General features: G+C 42.8%; 1 protein-coding gene across 1 annotated transcript in view; it reads right to left on the bottom strand.

The window, feature by feature from the left end:
- Positions 1-2,022: 2,022 nt before the first annotated feature.
- Positions 2,023-25,337, bottom strand: part of KCNS3 (potassium voltage-gated channel modifier subfamily S member 3) — a 51,459-nt gene continuing 28,144 nt past the window's right edge. Inside the window, exons 2-3 of the mRNA XM_004582611.3 lie at positions 24,821-25,012; positions 2,023-4,028 (exon numbers count right to left, since the gene is read on the bottom strand). Coding sequence (XP_004582668.2) covers positions 2,503-3,978 — 1,476 coding nt within the window. The 5' untranslated portion in view covers positions 3,979-4,028; positions 24,821-25,012 and the 3' untranslated portion in view covers positions 2,023-2,502. The remainder of the gene's footprint in view (positions 4,029-24,820; positions 25,013-25,337) is intronic.

The following is a 25,337-nucleotide window of genomic DNA, read 5'->3' on the forward strand; positions in this document are numbered from 1 at the left end:
ATAAGAATGCCAGTGGTTGCTCTGACTCAGCTTGGCACAGCCCTTCACCTGTCCCAACCTCTGCCTTAGACACTGTGGCTTAGCATTCCTGGCTCACACAGACCAGTAGGTGCAAGAGCCTAGCTTGGCATGACCTGTGCTCCATTTTGGTTTCTAGTTTCGGTTGTGGGCTAAGGTTTGCTCAGTCCTGCCCAGTACACCCTGTTCCATTACCAATTCACACATTGGCCAGCCGTTGGAGCTACTATGCCCAGCTTGTCCGACCCCATGGTCTGGACCATATGTTCACCAGCGGGAGCTATGACTCGCCAGGGGAGTTTCCCAAGTTCCTCCACTTAATTCACTCCCAGACCCAGTTCTCATACATGCCACTGGGTTTCAGGCCAGGTTCCGGCAAAATCTGGCCTTCCATTTGGCCTTGTATGAGCTGGTGACTGTTGCAGCCCGGCCCACCCCACACCCTATTCAGGATGCACATTTGGGTGCTGCTGCCTTGACCTGTCCAGACTGTTGTAGATTCCTTTACCTGTGATTGATGGCAGGCTCCTTGGTCACACCTAGCTTAGTCCATTACCAACCCAACTGTTGAGCTAATCAGTGGGGCTAGAATTTCCACAGGGTTTGGCCCACAAATCCTCCACAGAATCTACCCCCAGATATGGTTCTCGAGTGCTAGTTAATGTAATGGCCCTGCATAATGTGACCTGTTTCCTGATCTATCATCATGTCAGGTAACAGGATATGATTCCGCTGGACAAGCCCCGAGCCATAGCTTTTGCATGGAGGTGTTTGGTGTTCAGCATTGTTCAGTGATTACAAGTTCTTCAAAGGAAGAGTTACTGTCATTGGGAATCTTTAGGATTGATTCACGTCCCAGAAGCACAGTGGGTTCAACCTGGAGCTACCTAAGCAGCAATTCAAAGAACCAAAACCCCAGGGGTCTAGGCTGGGCGGCCAGCAGGCGGAGCCTGGCACCAAATGGCGCCCTGGTCGCCTGGGGACAGCTCACCACGTGCACATTGTGGCTGGTGTCTGGGATCCAGGCATAAGACGCCACGTCCTCAGAGTCCCACCAGCAGCCAGGAGGCTGCTGGAAGTTTAAACCCCCAGCCCCAAGGTCGCGCCCCTCCCCAATCCCATTCACCACCCAATGAAGGCAGCAGGTGGGCCTCAGACCTGCCCAGTCACGGAGACTTCCCCCCTCAGTGTACTCACCCTGAAGGGAGCAGCCCCTGGAGCCCAGGCAGGCCAGGGGACAGCTCACCACGTGCACATGGTGGCTGGCGTCTGGGATCCATTAATGAGACGCCCCGTCCTGAGATCCCTAAAATTTAAAAAATATATTTATGTTGGCAGGAGAAGTCTTAAATCTGGGGCAATCATGGTATCATAAGAGGTTAATCCTTTACCTGTGATATGGCATTCCACATGGGAATCAGTTTGTGTTCTAGATGCTCCACTTCTGATTCAGCCCCCTGCATATGACACAGGAAATAGCAGTGGATGCCCCAAGGCCTTGGACCCCAGCATCCATGAAGACCCAGAATAAGCTACTTGTCTCTGGCTTCAGATCAGCTCAGCTCTAGTCACTGTGACCATTTGGGAGATAAACCAGTGGATGAAAGATCTCTCTGTCTCTACCTCTCTTTCTCTCTTTAAATCTGGCTTTTGTATAAAAATAAATAAATCTTACTTTAATAAAAAAAGTCTTAATCCCACCTAGTTTTTCATAATACATATTTTCTAAGAACTTTTAGAAGTCCCTAAACACATCCATTTATGCTGGACAGTACAACTTATACTGGACAGTACAAGTCCTTCCATTTCCAGCCAGGTCCACCACCAAGTCCCGACCAAATGCACTGGCCTACCACAGTTGTATACATGAAACTGTACAACTATACAAGAACCAACATAAAATCAGAACTCTTGATACTCCAAAAGGAACATTTCCGTTCTAAGTCAATTATGAATATATTGAAATAGACTTAACCAACATAAAAATACACAGCCAAGACGTTCTCCATACTCAATTAGGAAGTTTATTAGGTTCCTAATTTCCATGTCAAGAACTTGAACATGGATTTACATGCATGGTCTCGTTTTGTGAATCATACATGCATGTAGTCTTCTGCCAGCTGGGCCTTTGACTCTACCTGTCAGTAGTTTACAGTTAGCTCAATGTGAGTAAATGACAAACAAAGAATGACACATAAGCCACAGCAACAAACCCCATCCAAGAGCATGTTCCATTTTTTTCCCAAAAATCATATCACAACTCTCTCTTGTAAAAAATAAATTTCAGCACAAGGCATTTAATTGATCTCACTGAGAAAAATAAAGATAACTCTATCATTTCGGAATTCAGCAATGAATGTCCAACTATGGCTGAAAGGTACACCCTGAGAATTAAATGATTTTTAATGAACCCATTAAGGTTTATAAAGCTGTGTTAACCTAATGTTGGGAAGGGACAAGAGATACAGGCACAAACATCCCTGCTCATTTTGCTGTGCAATTCTCCAAGGATGCGGTGTTGTAAATGTCCTCATTGTCTTCAATGCTTGAAGCGTCTGTAGAGTCAGGATCGCTCACCACAATGCCCACAGAAGACAGACTGGTGATGAATGTGTGCACCCGCTGTGCATAAAGATCCCTAATGTTAAAGTAAGGTAGTTCTGGACACTTCTCTGGTGGGTCCTCACTGCACTGATCCACATCAATGTCCTTCTGCTTCTGGTAGTACTTAGAAAACTTGTTGAAGATGATGGTGATAGGCAGGGCCACTACCAAGATGCCACAGATGATGCATGTGCTGGCAATGAGCTTTCCAGCCAAGGTGACCGGGTGGGTGTCTCCGTAGCCCACGGTGGTCATGCTGATGGTGGCCCACCACCAGCAGATGGGGATGCTGGAAAGGCTGGATGAATGGTCATCTTTCTCCACAGAGTAGATAAGCACAGAGAAGATTGAGATGCCCACGGACAGGAAGAGAAGCAGCAGCCCCACTTCATGGTAGCTGTGTCTGAGCGTGGCACCCAGAGATCGCAGGCCTACAGAGTGCCGGGCAAGCTTCAGAATTCGGAAAATCCGCATCAGCCGAAGGATCTGGACCACCTTGCCCATGTTCTCGATGTCTTCGCTCTCTTCCTCCTTGGTGTCTACTGCCAACGTGGCATAGAAGGGGATAATGGAGACAAAGTCTATTATGTTCAGAGGGTTCTTCCAGAATTTCTTCTGACAGGGAGCAGCAACCAGCCGGATGGCGAGCTCTCCAGTGAACCAAGCGATACAAGCAATCTCCACACCTTCCAGAACCGGGTCATCCACCTCCCCGTCCTCGTTTTGGAACTCCGACATGCTGTGAACACACATGGCCACAATGGAGGCCAGCACCACGCTCAAAGATGAGATGGCAATCAGCTTGGCAGACAGACAGTACGCCGGGTTCTCCATTCGGATCCAGATTTTCTTCCGAAGCTGGCCAAATCGCAGCTGGTCAAACTTCTCCAGCTCTTTCTCAAACAGAGACGACTCTTCAAAGGAGGTGTCGGTACTCACATCGTTGCTTTTCTGGTCCCAGTCTTTCTCATGGCTCTCCTCCTTGCGCTCTTGGTAGCGGTTGCTGCAGCATGAATCAATGAAGAGCTCATTGATGCCCCAGTACTCAATCTCCTGGCAGAAGGAGAACACGCACAGCTCCTCCATCACATGCAGCTTCCCCGTGTAATAAAAGTTCAACACATATCTGAACAGTGAGGGGTTACGATCAAAATAGTACTCTTTATCAGCCACGCTGTAGTCATCGCACAGCTCCAGGATGGCCTCTTCGGAGTGGCACATGAGCAGCCTCCCCAGGCGAGTGTGAGGGAAGCGCAGGAGTGTGCTCTGGTCAACAGATTGCTTAAAGCCCCCAACATTCAAGTTGACAAGTTCCTCCTCTGATCCAGGACGATGGAAAAACTCACCAAACACCATGGTGGGTCCGGAAGGCAGAGGGATGGGACGTGAGGAAGGTCACACTGCACCTGCAGGGAGCACAAGACGGTTATTAGTGTTCCGTGCCAGCCTGCTGGGTCAGGCTTATTTTCATTCTGCTCTTTCCAGGGTGACAGGCTTGGAAAAAGAAAGCAGGAAATGCTATAAATATGAAAATGTTGATGAGAAGAAAATCAACACAAAATAGGTTTAAAAATAATTTGGACTTATGTATCTGGCTTTTTTTTTTAAAGACTGCAATAATCATGATGCTCAAATTCCTATTTATATGTTTATTAAGCATATAAAATTTACCTCTTACCTTTGCACTGGCCCAATAAAACCATGCATTTCAGATCACTCACACAACATAAGCATCTCCAGAGCCTTGGCTAGTGAGGCTGTCCCTGAGTGGGATGCATAGCTCAGACATGACACCAGGAGCTTCTGTCTTGCCACTCAGCTCTGCCTGTCATCAGGACTGCCAAGGCACCCTCAGAAACAGCTCTCTCACACACTCTCACTTCTGATTGAGCTCACCACTTACACAGGACAAAGGCTTCCCCTCTGCACCAGTGCACTACTGCTGGAAGAGAAAACTCTATTGCCTGTGTTTGGTCAGGGACAATCCAGATGCTATAATTATACCCCCGTCCTTAAGTATCCTACATCTTAAAGATAGTATTACACTCACCGGATGGTATTTCAGGTACATTGCCTAGGAAAGAAACTGGCTTGGGGAAGCCTTTCTAACTTCATGGCACTATCAGATTCCCAACAGAAACATATTCCTCTCCCACCTCTTTCCTCCCTTCACCATCAGTCTCCATTATAACCCTACTCTATGATTCTCTCTCTATGGAGAACCTACCCTAGCCAAGCACACAGCCTGTTTTCCCTCTCATGTTAACCAGGATGTGCTGGATCCATTTCTCAGAGTGAAAATAGCAGGCTTCAACCATCACCCAACACAATGACACTTCCTCTGAGAGAGGGCCCAGACACCAAAAAGAGCAGAGGACTCTCAGATTCAGATATCACTGCGCACTATTAAAGTGTCTTGCTCATGTTTTATCGTTTAATCCCCCCAACACTGTCAGGCAGGCACGCAGGAAAGAATACTCAGAGAGAATGTGCCCAAGAACACACAACAGGCAAATGCCAGAGCCAACTTTTAAACTCAGATGAATAATCTCCAAAGTCTATGTTCTCTACACTTTACTCCCCACCCTTGTTCTCTCCCTTGGTGGGATCCAGTAATCCAAGGCAGAAAGGGAGATTCTATGTGAGAGTTAAGCACCTTTGGGATTCTTGCGAACAGAGCAGTGACCCCTGGCTTCCCAGCACAGTGGCATACAACTAGAAAGCTGAAGTCTCAAGCAAAGTTCCCTCAAACAGAAGGATGAAAGGGCTTTCCTAGTGACAGAGGGGGTCAGAGAGCTGACAGCAGGCACACTATGAAGAGCTCCATACTTCCATGTGGATCTGCATCTTACCCAGTAGGCAAGGCCATTAAAGTTCTTATCAACAAGTGGACCTACTTGTAATTGTGACTGGGACACAGAAAGGCTCTGTTGAGACTTGCTCTTCCATCTTCCCACCATGTAATGGCACAGCCTGAAGCCCTCCCCACCTGCCACTACCATGCTCTCAGACTTCACAGCTTTCAGAATCATCAGCAAAATAAACTTCTTTCCCTCATAAATTACAAAAGAAAAGATAGAGAGACCTCACTGACAACAGGGGGAGGGAGGTGGATCTTGGGAGGGAGAAATCAGGGCCAAGGATAGCAGATGGCAACAAAACGGGCCATGATTCAAGTGCATAGAGCTGCCTAATAGGCAGAGGGAGCGACAAACTCAGGTTTACACAGTGCAAGTGACTTACTGGAAAAAATGGATAGGATACAGAAAAGTCAAAGGAATATGTGTTTCCAAGCTGCATAATTGGATGGGCAGCAACGTGTTTTTCCCCTGAATGCCTATAGAAAGCAAGATCATTTTTCCTTTAGAACTGCAGAAACCAAAAACTGTCAGCAAGAAAAGACTCCGCCTCTGCAAAGAATATACCAGAGGTCACAGCCTTGAAACACAGCCTACTGCAACGTGCCCCAGGAGGAAATCTGCGACCATAGAGAATACACATCTGCTCCTGAAACTTCAAAACTGAATGTGCCGTATTCCCTGAAACCAGAGACCACAGCACGGCTTGATGTTCCATCTAACAGACTAGCTGATCTCTTCAAAGGACTTGATTTTCCCTCTCGGCTTGCTATTTTGGGGTAGATATCTTCTTGGAAGAGCCTAAATCCGAGCTCTAATTTGGTCCAAATATCTGTGGAATTCCAGATCTCTGCAATCAAGCTCATGGCTTGTGGCAAACAGAGCAGGAGAATGTTCCAAGGAATGAGTTTAACTAAGCTTGTGTTAAGACTTTAATGGAAGTTATTCTCTGGGGGGATTATTGTTCATCTCCATGCGAGGCTCCAGACCTAAAGCGACAGAAGGTCGGCATCTGTCTCCATGAACCCATTTGCCTATGATGTCGCACAATTATGGGGTGAGTGACCTCTGTCCCAGCTTCTTGGCAGTAACTTCCATGTAGAACATGGTTACCACCCAGCCCATCAGTCCTCTCACTTTGCCCTGCTTGCATTCAATTCACTCTGCACTGGAAGGGAACCTGTTATGAGGTCAATGCGTTCCATAAAGTGTAATCATAAAGGCAACATGTAATATCTTACTTCTCATTGTGGGCATTCAGATGAGAGAAATAGAAATCACCCCGTCTGGATCTGATCCTATGCTCCCTCTCAGATTCGTGCATGGCCCGCCTCTCAGTAATGGTTTCCTGTGTTTGCCCCACAGCAGCCAGCTGAACTGAGGAGGAAGGAGCTCCCACCTTTACAAACTGCAGGAGGCATCGCTGTACGCAGAGTCCCTGCCAGTGGCAAGCATTCCTTGTATCATTTGCTCCTCATTCCTACACTGGGACTGGCAGATGAGGAAGAGGGATCTAAAGGGATGAGTGGGCATTTCAAACATAAGAGTTGGATGGCAGAGGCCTGTGCCTGGCTCCTGTGCCAAGCTCTGCACTCCCCATTCCACAGCATCATTCAGCTGACCTACACAAAGTCACATAAAGAAGACAAGATGCCCGACATTATTATTTTCTACATTCCTATATTCCAGCAAGCATTTATTTCATATCCTTCCATTTACACCTTTCAAAACAGTTCCTGGATCAAAGATCTATCTACATATGCTTTTATATTTATAGTTTATATATACAGGAGTATGTATACTTAGAAATGCTCCTGGAGGGGGCAGTCTTTTGAAACAGTAGAGTTAAGATGACATCTGGGACACCCACATCCCATATCGGAGTACCTGGATTCAAGTCCCAGCTTCCTCCTCAAGCATATCCTGGGAGCAACGGGTGATAGCCTTGTCGTCCGCATGGGAAACCCTGGTGGGGCTTGATCCAGCCCTGGCTATTGCAAACACCTGGGGAGGGAGAGTGGCACAGCACATGGGAGATCTCTCGCTCTAACCTTGAAAAACTAAATTTTAAATGATTTTTTTTTTTAATTTCAAATATTCATGGAAAATGGAATGAAAAGATAAGCTTATTTTGGTACATGAAACTTGGCAGTCTATGCATAGTTTTTCTCATAATCCCTGTTTTCATAAACTTTTTGAAGACCTGAGGAGAAAACTGCTTATTATGAAAAAATTTGCATGGAATTTAACATTTTTTGCATCAAAATAACTTTTAATCCCATTTTCCCATAAATTGTGTGGAGTAGCCACATATAGTGTGATCAAAAAGATTTCTCAGATAGCTAAGTAGGAGGTAAAAAGCAAATTGGAGGCCATTGGCTAAAGCAAATTACCAAGCAGATACCCACATGAGATACCAACATCACAGATATTGGCTTAACCCACTGTGACACAAGCTGGACCCAAAAACACCAGTTGGCTATATAAGCCTAGTAGTACATATTTTAGGCAAAAAAAAACTGTAAAAATCTTAAAGTATTTTCAAGAATCATACAGTATAATTATTCTGAGACTCTTACATACATATAAAGGAAATAAACTGATACATTATTGTTATTAAGAACCCTGACATTTGGGGTGCAAAAGAAAAGACACAATAAAAAGACCAAAAGTTAAAACCCAGTAATCCTAAATTCTTTTGTTAGAAGGCAATTGTACTACCCAGCTCCATTCACTTAACAGGCCTGGAAGAAGTGTAAGGTAGCCAGCACCACGCAGCAGCACCATATTGACCCTTCGAACCAACACACTCGCTCTCACACCTCCCGCAGTGTTAACAGCTGAAAGCTCTCAGCTGAATCCCTCTTTGGGAATTGCCCTCAGTCAAGGTCACAGTCCCTTCTCAGGGCAGCCCACAACAGGTATCTTGTCTAGAAAAAGAGAATAAAGACCCAGCTTCCAGACAGCCATGATGTTGCTACAGGTTAAGCAGGTATTTTGGACACCAGCATTCCATATCACATAATGGGGTGCCTGGTTCAAGCCCCAGCTTCCAGATTTCCAACGTTCAGGCTCAGCTTCTCACTAATGAACTTGGGAGGAAAAAGAAGCCTGCAATGAACTGAAAGTGAAGTCGGAATTCATACTATTTTATATAAGAAATACACTGGTCTTTTGGAGGGTGCTATAGCACTAATTCATTATTGCACAATGTGGGAAAAAAACTCAAACATTTTTTCTGCTCTCCTGCATGAATGATGCTCTAGTAAAACTATGGAGTAGTCAATGACAGAACATTGTTTTTTAATAAAATTTCAATAACTTAAAAAGTATCATTACATAATTGAAAGGTTAAGCTACAAAATACTAACATTCAAAACTCAAGTAAGAGAATAGGAGTAGGAGCTGAGGGCAATGAGTTGAGCCACCACTTGGAATCTCTGCCTGAGATCAAGTCCCACCCCTACCTTCAGATTCCAACATCCTAGTACCAGACCAGGAGACAGCAGGTGACGGTTCCAGGATCCTGGAACACCTGCCAGAAGGCTCTGGCTCTGCAGTGTGACCTGATCTAGCCCTGGTTATGTCACCATCTGATGAGTGAACAAGCAGACAGACCATCACCGTGCCTTTCAAATGGATAAAAATAAATAACCATCTTTTTAAAAGAAAGAGAATAAAAACAATAACTAGGAAATAATAACTAAATATTGATATCATATAAAATAAAATTTAACATAAAAGTTGTTACTACAGATAAAGAATGTTTTATAGTGGTAAAAAGGCCCATCAAAATGCTTAAGGATTTGATATATATACCTAGCATTAGAACTTCAACGATGTCTGCCACAGAAACCAACAGAGCTCAAAGGTGAATAAACAAATCAACAATAACCATTCAAGGCTGCAATATCACACTTCCAACAACAATGGGACAATCAGAAGAGTCAATATCATGAACTAAAAAATCAGACATTTGCAGCACACTTCACACAGTAAGAGCAGAATACACATCTTTCTGGAAACTCAGGAAAAATTCCCCAGCACAGATTATGTTATATCATAAAATAAAGTCTCTAACAAATCTAAGAGTACTGAACTCGCACAAGGATGCCCACCAGTCAAAATCATATAAAAGCTGGTATAAACAACTAGAGGAAAGCTAGAATTTCAAAAACATGTGGAAATGAATTCAGTTTCCTAAATAACCAGAGATTCCAAGGAGAAATTTAAAATACTTTGAGATGAACAATGTTATAAATGCTGCCACAGCACTGCTTGGAAGAACTTGCATAGCAGAAAACACATGTATTAGAGAAGTAAATACTTTAAACTGGTGATCAAACTTCTACCCTTACAAACCGGAAAAAGAAAAATAAATGACACTACACCCAAAGTAAAGCAGGAGATTAAAAAGAATGCAGTAGAAATTAATACAATTGGAAAGAATCAAAACAAAACAAAAAAAATCAAAAAAGCCAAAAATCACTTACCCAAAAAGGTCAACAAAATTGACAAATCTTTAGCTACAGTGACCAAGATTAAACAGGAGACCCACATTAGCAACATAAGGAGCAACAAAGAGGATACTACTGCTAACCTTGCAGAAATAAAAATAATTATAAAAATAATTATATCAACTCAAGAGCCTATTTGAAGTAGACCAATTGCTGGAAAGACACAACCTATAGAGCTGCAACAGGAAAAGAAAACTGAATAAACCTACAACAAGATACAGGATTTAAGATATTTTTACCTTCCCACATAAAGCTCAAGTCCATTGTAACAGCTTCACTAGTGACTGTATTGCACATTTAAAGAAGAATTAACACTGTCCTCCACAAATTTTTCCAAAACATAGAAGTATGCTTTCCAGCTCATTCTGAAAAATACGATGCCAGCTCAGAAAAACTGAACCCAAGAACACTACAAATCAATAATCTTTATAAATTAACTCCATCAAAATGTAAAATATTTGTTCTTCAAGAACATTATCAAGCCAAAGAAAAATTATAAGAAAATTAAATAACTCACAAACTGGGAGAAAATATTTGCCAATCACATATGTAATAAGGATTCATTATCCAGAACAGAGAACTCTTTCAACTCAACAATAAAAAGGAAAATAATCAATGTGAAACTGAACAAATGATTTTGACAGATACCTCATGAAAGATACAGAAACAGCTAAAAGGAAAAAGGAAAAAGCAGTGACCATATCAAGCATTAAGGAGATATAAATAAAAATCATAGTAAGAGGCTATTTTTATACCACTATAATGGATATAGTCTAAAGGCAATAATAATACAAATATTATAATACAAATCCTGGCAAGGGTGTGATGAATTAGGAGCCCTTGTGCATTTTAAGAGGCAATGTAAAGCAATGTAGCTATTTTGGAAAATGGTTTAGAAAAGTTTCTCAAAGATTTAAATATAGAGTACCAAATAACCTGGAAATGCCACTTCTAAGCATTGTTCCAAGAGATGTAACAATGTACTCAAACAAAACATTTAGTTACTATTCATGGCAGCGTGACTCATGATAGCCAGAACAAAAGATAACCCAAATGCCCCTCGATTGATGAGCCGATAAGTTAACTGTGTAAGTCCATAAAAGAGATTATTACCTGGCAATAAAAGCAAATAAGTACTGATACATACTTTCAAATGGAGCAACCTTGCAATATTATACCAATGAAAAAATCCAGCACCCATAAAAGGCAATATATGTGAAAATACCATATATATTCCATTTATATGAAACAGCCAGAAAAGGCAAACCCAGAGACACAGAGAGCAGATCAGGGACTGCCAGGGGTTAGGTCAAGTGGAAACGGGAATGACGAATGACTACTGGCTTCTTTTAGAAGTGATAAAAATTCTAGGATTAGATGCTTACATAGTCTGATGATTAAACAAAATGCCATGAAATTAAATACCTTAAAGGTAAATTGTATTGTATATAAAGTATATCAAAAATTATTAAATGAGTTGATAGTCAATAAATGAAAGCATTGCAGAAATAAGATCTCATCATTTTATAATTCTTAATGAAAAACAGAACTGAGCTATGATTCCCCCATAGCTCCTAAACCTCCAATGAAAGCTGTTTACACCACAAATCGGAAAATCTAAAAGAAATGGACAGATTTCCAACAAATACAATCATACTAGATTGAGTCATAATGACAAAGGAAACAAAACATAAATAACTGACACAGAGAGACATCGAATCAGTAAGAAAGACCCTCCCAAAGACACAAGCCCAGGACCAGATGCCAAAATGCACATGGAATCCTAACAACAACCTTAAACAACAAAAACGAAACTGGAGACATCAAAATACCAGACTTCAAACTTACTACAGGGCAGCTGCAATCAAAACAGCCTGGTTCAGATCAACGAACTGGAAAAGAAAACCTAAAATTAACTCACATGTCTTCAACCAACTAATTCATGACAAGCAAACTGAAATCAATCCAGGGAGAAAGAACAGTCTCTTCAACAAATTATGCTGGTAAAATCGGATCTGCACGTGTGGAAATATGGAACAAGATCCCCCTTTCACACCATATAAAACTACTTGAAACAGATCAAGGATCTAAATCTATGAGATACCATCAAATTACTAGGGGAAAACAAAGGAGAAACTATGCAAGACATGGAAAAAAGCAAAGACTCCTTGGTGGAAAAGACCCCAGAAGCATAGGCAATTAAAGCAAAAACAACAGAAGGGTGTTTCATCGAGCTAAGAAACTTCTGCACTACAAAGGAACCCAACAACATAGCGAAGAGGCAGCCAATAAGACGGAAGAAAACATTTTCAAATTACTATCCAGGATATATAAAAAAAAAAAAACTTCAAGAAACTCAATAATAAAACAGTAAAGAAAAGGGGAAAATACATGAATAGGCAATTTTCAAAGGATGAAATACAAATGGCCAACAAATGTAAAAGATGCTCAGGTTCACTAGCCATCAAGTAAATACAAATGAAAATCACAGTGGGATTTCACCTCACCCCAGTTAGAACGGTTACCATCCAAAATTCAAAAACCAGTAAATGCTGGCTAGGATTGGTGGTGGAGCGGGGAGGCACTCTAATGCCCTTTTGGTGGGAATGTAAACTGGTATGATCATTATGGAGGACAGTTTGGAGATTCTTCAAATATGTGGAAATAAATCTACCATATGATCCAACCAACCTTCTCCTGAGGATCTACCCAAACGAAATGAAATGAGAACATGAGAGGATTATTTGTACACCCGCGTCTAATGCAGCTCAATTCACCATAGCTAAGACACAGAATCAACCCACATGCTCACCAACAGATGGCTATGTAAAGCAAATGTTAAATACTATTCAGCCACAAAAAAAAAGAATGAAAGCTTGTCTTTTGCACTAAAACTGAAGCAACTGAAAATTGTTGTGCTTATCACGATAAGTCAGTCTCAAAAACACAAATATCATATTTTCTCTGATATATGGCAGCTAAAATAGAACACACAAGCATGTAGGAGTGAAATGGCCACTTTGGGATAGGATGGTTGTTTTCAGCCTATGTTTATGCACAGGTTGAAATACAGTTTTGTGGTCTTTTTACTTTTTGCTTGTTGAATATTATGATTAGTGGCACATTAAATTTGTGGATATGATTTAAATTACGATACTGCAAATATTGTTCAAGAGAAGGAAGAGGGAGAGACATTGGTGGGAAGCAAAGGAGTAAGCGAAGTGTGACCATATTCTTAAACTACATATATAGAATGAATAAAATGTATATAGGTAGAAATTTTTAATTATTTTAAAAATAATTTTAAAAATTTTTAAAAACAAAAGCTGTTGGAAAATGCCGTACCATGGAAACCACAAGGATAAAGACGTGGACCCTTCAAGGAAGCCCATTGTATCCCAGCAGCAATAAATCACACGGCCCTTTCCAGAAGCACTCACACAAACTGACGATTCTACAGCATCGCAGCCAAAACTGGAAACTAACCTTAATTTGATTGAGCCTCTGGATCTTTCAGCTCTGCCAAATTTAATGAAAGCAACACAAGTATCTCGAAGGAACATTCCAAAAGCACAAGGATGGTGCAATCAGCAAAATTCAGACTATGGAAAACTAAACAGGACAAATGACAACAGAGAGTCATAGCAGACGGATCCAAGGCATCGGGCTTCCTATAGATTTCAATGTTGATGATCTCCCCAAGAAGCCGTTGAACTTATCTGGACAATAAGATGCTGGACTCTATGCTTGGTATATGCTTGCAATGAAAGAATCTCAACTGAATTTGAACTGTGGTAATGCAACAAGGTGGAGGAATCCACCATGGGGGGAGGGGTGGGGGAAATCCCAGTGCCTATAAACCTGTATCACATAATGCAATGTAATTAATTAAACAAAAGATGTCAATGTTAAGGCACACAGTTATATGTATATATAAATACACATATATACATATATAGATATATTATATATGCTTTTTAAGATATATAGATGATGGGGTCCATGCAGTAGGTGTGAATAACACGAAGGTGTGAAGAGAACAGCTCCCTGACTGGCAGGGCCCGGGGAGCTACCAGCTGCTTAGCAGGGCTCAGTGGATTCATCTCTGACCACCTTGACACAGTTTTCACCCCCCTTCGCATGGGCACTCAACCATCCCACTATGTAATCTATTGAGGCATTGTCTGCCCCTGTGAGATGGCTTTTACAACCAACGTGAGCTTAAGAGTTAATGTTACTGAGGATGTCCTGGTGAGTGAGCCTTTAACTACACACAGGAGTATAATTAAGTCTGTGCTGTTTACCCATTGCCATAAAATCTGGCCCAGATATTTAGCATGCTTTCTGGGAAATGGCTTGATAAGAGGAACCCTAAAAGTTATCTTGTTACTGTGACCCTAAAGGTCATTCTGCTATGACAAAGAATATAGTTACTGTGACCCTAAAGGCCATCCTGCTATGACAAAGAATATAGTTACTGTGACCCTAAAGGCCATCCTACTATGACGAAGAATATAGCTACTGTAACCCTGAAGCCTATCCTGCTAAGGCAAAAAATATAGTTACTGTGGTCTTAAAGGTTAGCCTGTCCTTGCAATTCTTTAGAATATAAAAAATGGGGCCCGGCGGCGTGGCCTAGCAGCTAAAGTCCTCGCCTTGAAAGCCCCGGGATCCCATATGGGCGCCGGTTCTAATCCCGGCAGCTCCACTTCCCATCCAGCTCCCTGCTTGTGGCCTGGGAAAGCAGTTGAGGACGGCCCAATGCATTGGGACACTGCACCCGCGTGGGAGACCCGGAAGAGGTTCCAGGTTCCCGGCTTCGGATCAGCGCGCACCGGCCCGTTGCGGCTCACTTGGGGAGTGAATCATCGGACGGAAGATCTTCCTCTCTGTCTCTCCTCTGTATATATCTGGCTGTAATAAAATGAATAAATCTTTAAAAAAAAAAAAAAAAAAGAATATAAAAAATGCAGTTGCTTTAGTTGTTTTCATAAATTTTTAGCTAAAGGAAATACAGGGTGATTTCACTAACATCATAAAGATATATTTTTGATTATTGTTTGATCACTTATGAAGTTGTAGAGCCTGCAGTTGTAGAGGAATGTAATGTTTAAAACTTTTTGTCTTAGATCTTCATGTTTTTTCTCTCTTGATGTATTTCTCCCATTTAGTGATAGATAAGTTGTAGAATAAGAATTGTAGTAGGAGTGTATTACTGCATAAGATGTGTTGTCTACTGAGAAACTCTTGGTTGCAACGTTGGAATGGATAATGCCTTGTTTAATACTGGAACAATTTGTAGAACTGTCTTTGGAAACACTCACTCATCCATTGCAGAGTTGAAACTTAAATAGAGTAACTTAGCTCATTGCTAACTGCAATTCTTTCCGCCGTTATAACCCTTGCTTTACTTGTTTGGTCAACAAATTATGTGAGCTTACAGACCTAATGGCCAACTAATGTCAATAACACCAATCCCCATAAACCAAGGCCCCAGACCTTTTAACTCATACGTAATTCAAGGTAGGGGTCTGGTTGACACAGGTGGCGCCTAGGTTATAGCCCAGATCTGAGGAGAGCAGATGAAGACTGGCAAGCCAAGATAAGGAAGGAATGTGGAATCCTTCCTCAATCATTTCTCAAGAAGTTGTAAATTGTGCCCCCCTGAAGCTACGTCAAAATGCCCCTAAAAGAAAACTTTGTACTGCTTCTGCATAAATAAAGCGGACAGCTTTCTTGCGGGGTCCACAATGATCAAGGAATCCTAGTGGTCCGTCTCTCCTTTCTTTCTCTCTTCGTGCCTCATCCACGCACCCTTCTCGAGCTCCGGACTCAGCTGGAGCTGGTCTCCGGCATATAGATATGCGGGCCCGGCGGCGTGGCCTAGCGGCTAAAAGTCCTCGCCTTGAAAGCCCCGGGGATCCCATATGGGTGCCGGTTCTGGTCCCGGCAGCTCCACTTCCCATCCAGCTCCCTGCTTGTGGCCTGGGAAGGCAGTTGAGGATGGCCCAATGCATTGGGACACTGCACCCGTGTGGGAGACCAGGAAGAGGTTCCAGATTCCCAGCTTCGGGTCGGCGCGCATCGGCCCGTTGCGGCTCACTTGGGGAGTGAATCATCAGACAGAAGATCTTCCTCTCTGTCTCTCCTCCTCTGTGTATATCTGGCTGTAATAAAATGAATAAATCTTTTAAAAAAATATATATAGATATACATACATATATACATGTATATCTACATACATATATAATATGTATCTATACATATATAAAGAGGGGATATATATGAAATATATATACATATGTGTGTATATATATATGTGTGTGTCCAGAACACCTGAATGCCAACTATACATGTGATAATATAAAATAACCATTGATCATTGATTTTTCATTGCCTTAATGGTATTACAATTATGTTCTTAAATAAAGACATGTTGGCAACAGCACAGTGACATATCAGGCTAATTTTCCACCTGCAAGCACCAGCATCCCATGGGTGCTAATTCATACCCTACTTGCTTCACTTTCAATTCAGCTCTCTGCTTATGGTCTGAGAAAGCAGCAGAGGATGGTTGAGGGCCTTGAGTCCTTGCACTCACATGGGAGGCTGTTGAATCCCACCTGGGTACCAAAGAAAGTGTGGATGATCATATTTGGAAGGGAAGGGCAGTTCAGCCCAGTGGAAGGATGCAGCTGCCTGGATCACTCTTGTTAACTTTGCTCCAGTCCTGATTACAGGGGAGCTCTGGAGGACAGCCCAGGGCCAGCTCTGGCTCCTTTGTACTGCAGCAGCTCAGCTCTGCCAACGTAATCAACTGGAGAGTGAACCACCTGACAGAAGGCTTCTCTCTCCATCTCTTCTTATTTCTCTGTAAAAATCTGACCTACTAACAAAAAATAAATAAGTCTTTGATAAAAACAAAAAAACCCTCCTTTTTCAGAAAAGCAGCCATGTACTATATAACATTTTAGTCAACAGTGGATTGCCTATGTCACAGTGGTTCCAGAAGGCTGTAACAGAGCAGAAATTTCCTACTATCTAGTGATGATAGGGCAATCACTACATCACACAACACATTGCTGACGGTTTACGATGTTACCAGTATAAGCAAGCCTGCTCTATTGCCAGTCATTGAAAAGTAAAGCACATACAATTAAATAGAGTATATAATGTGTGACAATGAAAACACACAATTATGTTGCTGGGTTTTACTATGCATATGTTTTATTATTTTTCAATGTACTCCCTCTACTTATAAAAAGGAAGGTTTGGTCCCAGAGCAATAGTCTACTGGCTAAATCCTTGCCTTGAATACACCAGGATCCCATATGGTTACTGGTCAATGTCCCAGATGCTCCACTTCCCTTACAACTCCCTGTTTGAGGCCTGGGAAAGCAGTAGAGGATGGCACAAAGCCTCGGGACCCAGCACCCACATGGGAGACCCAGAAGAAGTTCCTGGCTCCTGACTTTGGATCAGCTCAGCTCCGGCCATTATGGTTACTTAGGGAGTGAAACAGTGGACAGAAGATCTTTCTTTCTGTGTATCTGCCTTTGCAACAAAAATAAATAAATCTTTAAAAGAAAAAAAAGAAGACTTACTGAAAAATATTATGCCATGTTCTGCCAGCAACAGTCTCCTACAAGCTGTATTTACCATCTCCTGATTGCATCAGAAGTCCTCAGGGGGCAGGCATCTGGCTCAGCGGTTAAGACTCTGGAATGCTCATATCCCAAATCAGAGGTCCAGGTTCAGCTTCCAGGTCCAGTTTTCTACCAATGCATACCCTGGGAGGCAGCAAGAGATGGCACAGGTCGTTGGGTTCCTGCTGCCAGCATGAGAGCTGAAGACAGTTCCAAGCACCCAGCTTCCTCCTGACCCATCCCCAGGCCCTTGGAGGGCTCTTGAGGAGTGAGTCAGTGGGTGGGAAATCTCTTGTCAGTATCTCTGCCTGCAAATTCAGTTCAATAAATAACTGATATTTCTTTTGAGACCACGTCAACTATTTGACCTACACAATTGGTTTTTAAAAACACAGTATTCCATAAGGACCCAAATCTCCAAATAACCCATATTTTCCCCATCATAGCAGTATATGTTAAAGTATTTTGGATAAAATCATACAGTGCTTAGGATTTGTTTCATAAAAACACATGGTCAAAATAGGGTTGCAATCATATAAGATTGTTATGAATTAATAACTGTTGCATTTGGGTAATGCCTACACAGGAGTTTGATGTATTATTCTTTGTGAACAAGTTAAGATTCTCCATTAAGAAGATAGTAAGAAAAATTTGCTCTTTGAGGCCTGCACTAACCTCACACATACTATTGTTCATTCTTTTGTTCGAAGCAACTAGTGCAACAACTGGGAATTATTATACAAGGAACAAATACAAATGAATGAGTCAATCATTTCTTCTAATTCTCCAATAATCCTAGATGCTACATGTTATACACTCATATTAGGAAAACTAAGGCTTGAACTATAGCCAACTTTATCCAACTTTTATGGCCCAGACTCCTCATTATGCCTCAACTATGAGAATTTAGTGTTTCATCACACTCACCTAACTATGGGAATTCAGCTTTTGAAAAAAAAAAGTGCAGGGCCCAGTGCGATAGCATAGTGGTTAAAGTCCTCACCTTGCACGTGCCGGGATCCCGTATGGGCACAGATTCTAATCTCGGCAGACCCGCTTCCCATCCAGCTCCCTGCTGGCTAGGGAAAGCAGTCGAGGACGACCCAACGTCTTGGGACCCTGCACCCACGTGGGAGACCCAGAAGAGCTCCTGGCTCCTGGCTTTAGATTGGCTCAGCTCCAGTTGTTGTGGCTGCTTTGGGAGTGAAGCATCGGATGGAAGATCTTCCTCTCTGTCTCTCTTCCTCTCTGTATATCCGCCTTTCCAATAAAAATAAATAAATCTTTAAAAAAATGTTTTTAAAAAGTGGAAGAAGGTAGAAACTGGCGGTTTTAATATGCACATTCATTAACCACCTTTATTGAAGAATGCTACCCCTTCTGAGGAGTTATTGATATTAGTATGTGAAGGACACAGGGAGTCTCAAATCAGACACATCTGTGTATATGAAGGCACTTGGCCACAAAGTGGAAGAACCAACTGCTATTTCTGTTCTCTTCCTAAAGTACAGCTTGGGCACCCTGTATTGATTTACTGCCTTCTATCAACCCAAATCATTCACAGTGAGAAAACCATAGATACTTTGTGCTGCCTTGTGCCTCTTGGTGCTTGTAAGATTGAAAAGAAAGAAAAATATGTCAAAAGCTCAAAATATCCCCTGGCAATTTAAGCTGGGAAAAAAAAAAACCTACAGTGATTCACTTCTCTCCAGGTAGCACCCTATAAACCCTCTCAAAGCCATTAACCTCCTGTTCACCTCTTCTCTAGTCCCCTTTCTCTTCCTCTCGCTTCATGCCACTCAAACTCACTTTATAAATCTCAGATCTATTCTTCACACATACATGTGCATGGCTTTCATAATATTGGGTGCTTTAAAAAACTAACCAAATTAAAATAATGAAAGCCAGGGTTTTTTTTTACCAGACAGAATCACTTTCTAAAATAAATTCCAAACAAGTACATAAAATCTAGATTCCTTTCCTCTTCCCACTTGTCAAAATATCTACATTACTCTTTTCATAAAAGAAAAAAATGGGTATTTTCAACAGTAGTATCATCATTTTGTAAAACAGACTCTTCATAGTTTTATTTCATTTTGTGAAGTGTAAAAGAAAAAGTCATTCAGGTCTTTAAAAAGAGTATGTCCTGACAAATTCAATTTTTGCCCATGCTATTTGAGAAAAAAATCAAGTAAGACCAAGTGATGTAAACAGAATTGAAAATCCTAAATCATCCACACCAATATTATAACACAGGGGTAGGAAATTTTTTATGTGCCAAGGGCTATTTGAACATTTGTAACATCAAAATTATCTGCAGGATTTGCAACATGGTGTAGTAAGCTAAGCTTCCATAGGTGTTGCCAACATTGCATATGGGCACTGGTTTGAGTCTCAGTATCTCTACTTCTAATCTACGTCCCTGTTAATGGCATGAGAAGGCAAGAGTGCAGGCCACCAGTCCTTGGACCGCTGCACTCACATGAGAGATCTGGAAAAGCTCCAGGTTCCTGGCCTCACACCATTTCACCTGAGTCATTTGAGAAGTAACCCAGTAAAAACAGAAAATTCTCTTTCTCTCTCGCTCTCTCTTTGTCTTTCTTTGTGTCTCTCTTTGTGTCTGTGTGTGTGTGTGTTTCTTTCTCTGTAACTCTGCCTTTCAAATAAAAATAAATTGTAAAAGAATTAACCTGCTACAAAGACTTCTTGGAAAAGACCCCAGAAGAACAGGCAATGAAAACAAAAATAAACAAATGGGAAAGGAAATTCAGAGTAAACCATCCACACAGTGACGAGGCAGTCAACAGAATGGGAAAATATTTGAAAGCCATGCAACTGATAGAGAATTAATACACAGGATAAAGACATCAAGAAATTCAACAGTGAAAACAACAAACACTCCAGTTAAGAAATGAGCAAAGGATATGAACAGGCATTTCTCAAAGGATTAAACTCAAATGGCCAACAAACATGAAAAAAAAAAATGCTTGGTACACTAGTCATTTGGGAAATGTAAATAAAAACCACAACGAAAGTTTACCTTGCCAGTAAAGAATGGCTATCACTCAAAATAATAATAATAGTGATCATTTCTGTCAAGGATATGGTGGGGAAAAAAGGTACTCTAATCCACTGTTTGTGGAAATGTGAACTAATGAAACCATTCTCAAAGTTCTACCATATGACCCCACTATTCCACCTCTGGGAACTGATCTAGAAAAACAAAATCAGCATATGAGAGAGTTATCAGTGCCCCCATGTTCACAGTAGCTCAGTTTGGAATGGCTGAGAAATAGAATCAATCCAGATGCCCCCCTACAGATGGCTGAATTTTTAAAATGTGGCAGGTATACACTCTATAACTCAGCCACGAAGAGTTAAGTCTTATCATCTGCAACAAAACAGATGCAATTGGAAACCAAATATCCTATTTCCCCTGATCTGTGAGCATTAACATGGGCTTCACAAAGAATTTAATCCACAGGTGGGGGGGTAACATCCTGGGATTTGATTATTGTGTATAGCATTTGTTTACACTCCTAAGCAATAGTAGCTTTTTTGCTATCTTTCGTTTGTTTGTTTTCATTACTGTTGTTGCAATATCATTCTGCCCAGAGTTGAAAATGAAAATGCTGAATTTGGGTCTTCGTGAATCAGGCTTTCCATAGCAGCTAGCACAGTGCAGTTCTGAGAAACACGTAGTTGATACTGAAGCTTGTGGGATGATATGGCCAGAGCGACAGTACAGGACAAACCAATTTCAAAATCCTCTGGATTTGTGTCTTTGCTCCCAGGGGTCAGGACAGCCTGCATATCCCAAAGCTCCTTTCTCCAGTATCCTTCCAAGTCCACTGAGGGAAGCCCATGCCATGAGCGAGACTCGCCGGTCAAGCAGGCAAGTCCGTTCTGCCTCTGACACAGCGCTGACTCAGCCCAGCACAGCACTGGGTGGTCTCTGGGACCCCAGGCGCTTACAGAGCCTTCATCATCTGAAGCCAACTTTCAAATGTTGGATGAAACCAAATGAACACACAGTGCCATCTTACTCATGCTGAATTACCAAAGGCAATGAGCAAAAGGAGCAAAAGGTCAGGACTCCCACAGCATGTGTTGGAGCGGCCTCTTCCCAGACACACAACCTTGAATGGAAGATTCTCGACGTACAAAAGGAGATGAGAGGGGTTTGGCATGGTGACATAGAAGGTAAAGTCACCTCCTACAATGCTAATATTGCACACTCTGGCTGCTCCACCTCTGATTCAACTGCCTGATAATGCACCTAAACACAGTAGATGATCACCCAAGCCCCGTCTCTCGCCCCAACCAATCAGGGACCATGACGGAGTTCCTGGCTCCCAGCTTCAGCCTGGCCAGCCCCCAGCCATGGTTGCCATGTGTGGACTAACAGAACTAACAGAAAGAAGATATCTCTTTCTCATTTTTTTCAGATAAAAAATAAACCATTTTTACATAATAAACACACTTGAGGATAAAATAACAAATGCAAAAGTCATGGAAAACATGAAATACAATCTAAAGCTTTATCCTAAGAGTGAGACCAAGACTGATGAGACAGTACTTCTGCCTCCTCCTTTCTCATCCCCAGCCCCTTCTCTCCTGCTCCCTGCAGTGGTGCAATCAATGAGAATCGTACACTTTCCCTCTGGACCTTCATTTCAGGTGACTGCTCCGCTCTCGAAGCTCCAAGAACCCCTGAAATTCACACAGCTCATCTCCACCCAAAGGGGTGCTCAGAAAGCTGAGGCATCTAGTGAGCCAGAAGGCTGCCCTATTCCTAGAAAGCAAAGAACAACAGATAATAGCTTTAGAACCAGAAACAGAAAAGATATGGGATTCACCATAAGAATAGACCCTGGGCCTGGCACAGTAGCCTAGAGGCTAAAGTCCTTGCCTTGCAAGTGCCAGAATCCATATGGGCGCCAGTTCATGTCCTGGTGGCCTCACTTCCCATGCAGCTCCCTGATTGTGGCCTGGGAAAGCAATAGAGGATGACCCGAAACCTTGGGACCCAGCCCCCCATGTGGGAAACCAGGAAGAAACTCCTGGCTCCTGGCTTCTGATCAGCTCAGCTCCCGCTGTTGCTGCTACTTGGGAAGTGAATCATTGGACGGAAGATCTTCCTCTCTGTCTCTCCTCCTCTCTGTATAACTGACTTTACAATAAAAAATAAAATAAATCTTTAAAAAAAAATGGACCTTGATTTGAGGTAGATATTTCATTGCTTCTCTGCCAAGTCACACTGCATGACATAACACACAGACCACCACCCACTGCCTGGCACGGCAGAGTTCTATGTCTATCATATATGATGTTAGAATACAGTTCGGTTTGCGTCCACAGTTCCTGAATTCTCACTCCTTGCTCAAAGCAGGTTATACAAAGTAATCTTCTCCAACTTTATCTCTTAGATCTGGCCATGAAGAAATTCTCTGACCCAACCTTGCCCTGTAACACCCTCCTTCCTCCAGAGAGGCCCTGCCCTATGGCCTGGAGGAAACAGTGAGGAACAATGATGAAACAGACAGGCCCTGCCGGCCTGATCACCCACCCAGCTTATGAGCAATTAGGAACATTATGCAATTAAGAGTCCATCAAAACTGAAAAGGGAAGTCCTCCCCCCCCTCCCTTCACCCTATCCACTCCTTCACCAGTCTCCTTGATATCCCTTCAAACAGATCAGAAAGTGCTTCCCTGGGTTCCGAGAGCCACTCAAGAAAGCTAGGAGAGGCTGTGGGGACCCAGTTTCTAGCCAGGCAGCCAGAAACACAGGTAAAGCAATATGGGGCTCATGGGAAGTATCCACTGGGGGTACCACAGCAGCTTCGCCAGCCAACCCTTCAACTACAGGACCTGAAGCTATCTAGGGAGACAATGTCAGAACTGGATTAAATTTTAGAAGACACCCAGCCAGGGTCTGCTGTTACAGAGCTGGTTGGCTGCTGTGCAGGGGAATGTCACGGGCAATGATCTGTGCCAGAGTACATGAAGAGAAATAGAGTCTGAGCTTATACGCAGAACTGGGTCAAATTAATAGCTTGGCCTTTTCTACTTTCCCTACTCTGCTCACCTTGTCACACACGTTTGCTGTAGTGCCTACTACCAGGTAGCCCACTGTGTTCTGCAGTTCTCCTCCTCCGCACAGGTCTAACCATGGCTCACTCCAGCCTCTGCCCTCCTCCAAGGAAGGGACACGCACCAGTCCCTTGACAGCTACAGCCCCTAGGTTTAAGTGCTAGCTCTAGTCTGTTAGTAAAAGATACTCTTAACTGGAGGAAATTAACAAAAGCTATCACTGCTTCTCTCAAAGAGTTAAGCAGAAAGATCTAGAGCAGCAAAAGCAGAATGTAATGCCTCTAGCGGTCAAATAACACAACCAAATGAAAGGGTCTGACTAGGAACTGTGGTGAGTCTCCATGCTTGTCTAAGAGGCAGAGGCCCCCAATGCCCGAGTCTTACCTGGAAGCAGAGGCCCAGGAGAGATGCATAACCCAGTGATCCAGGAGAACCCGGGAAGGCTGATAATTAGGTGGCATATCTCAAGTGCAATTAGAGCTGAGCCAGGATGTTTTAAACTGTGTGGCTTACACAAAAATGGGCCACTGGAGCAACTACTTTGATACCACCTACACAGTGTGTGACCTGAGCCAGATCCATCAATTTCAGATTCGTGGTGCCCACAATAAGCCAAGCTGCCTCCAATAAACATAAACAGAGTCATGTCACAGTAACCATGATACCTCTTCAAGCCTGAGTCATATCAGATACCACAGCAATGATTTCAGGCCTGTGTACTCCACTTCCAATCCAGCTGGGAAATGGAGTGAAAGGTGGCCCAAATACTTGGGTCTCTGCCATCAAAGCAGGGGGACTCAAATGGAGTTCTGCCCTCCTATCACGGCCATGTGGAGAGTCAACCAGCCACGGCCACTTAAGAGAGTAAACTAGTAGATCAAAGATCTCTTTCTCTTTGTCTCTCCCTTTCCGTCTGGCATTCTGCCTTTAGTGTAAATCAAGTAAATCGAAAAAAATAAATCTTAACAGAATCCAAAGGGGAGGGATCCCCCTCTACTTGTTTCCCCAGTCTCTCCCTGGGATCTGGCCTGCATTTATGCAGAAGGCTGACTCAGACAAGAGCGATGGAAGAGCCCAGGCTTACCCTTGCGTTGGTGATATTACATACTCTGTCCGCATCCTGCCCAGTGGGAAGTCCATCGTCATCCGACAAGCTCCGCCCTTCTTCCCCTGCTAGAATGTGGTGTGCACATAGGCATTGGGAAGCCAAAACGAAGGCAAGAATTCTGTTCTCTGGTTCTAGAGGCCAAAGCACGAGCTGGAAGGTCACTGCCACCTGTAGAGAAAACCACCAAATTGTAAATCCAGGGATGAGACACACCCACACCGTACACATCAGACCCAGCACCCAATGACTGCACTGCTCAGACCCCATCTTAAGACCTTGTCTAACGCCCAGGAACCGAGGCAGGGGGTGCAGAGGGAGGGGTCTTCCCTCCCTTCCAAACCATCACTCCAACTGGAAGCGTGGACTGGGAAACACAGAGCGGGGTTAAGGCCTTCTTAAGTCCTGACCACAGGTATTTGAGATGCCTCCACTGCCACAGCCCGAGGACATATACAGAGATGCAAGGAGGACTAGAACCAAGGCCAAGCTCACT

The sequence above is a fragment of the Ochotona princeps genome, chromosome 8 (assembly GCF_030435755.1).
Source record: "Ochotona princeps isolate mOchPri1 chromosome 8, mOchPri1.hap1, whole genome shotgun sequence".
NCBI classification, from domain to species: domain Eukaryota; kingdom Metazoa; phylum Chordata; class Mammalia; order Lagomorpha; family Ochotonidae; genus Ochotona; species Ochotona princeps.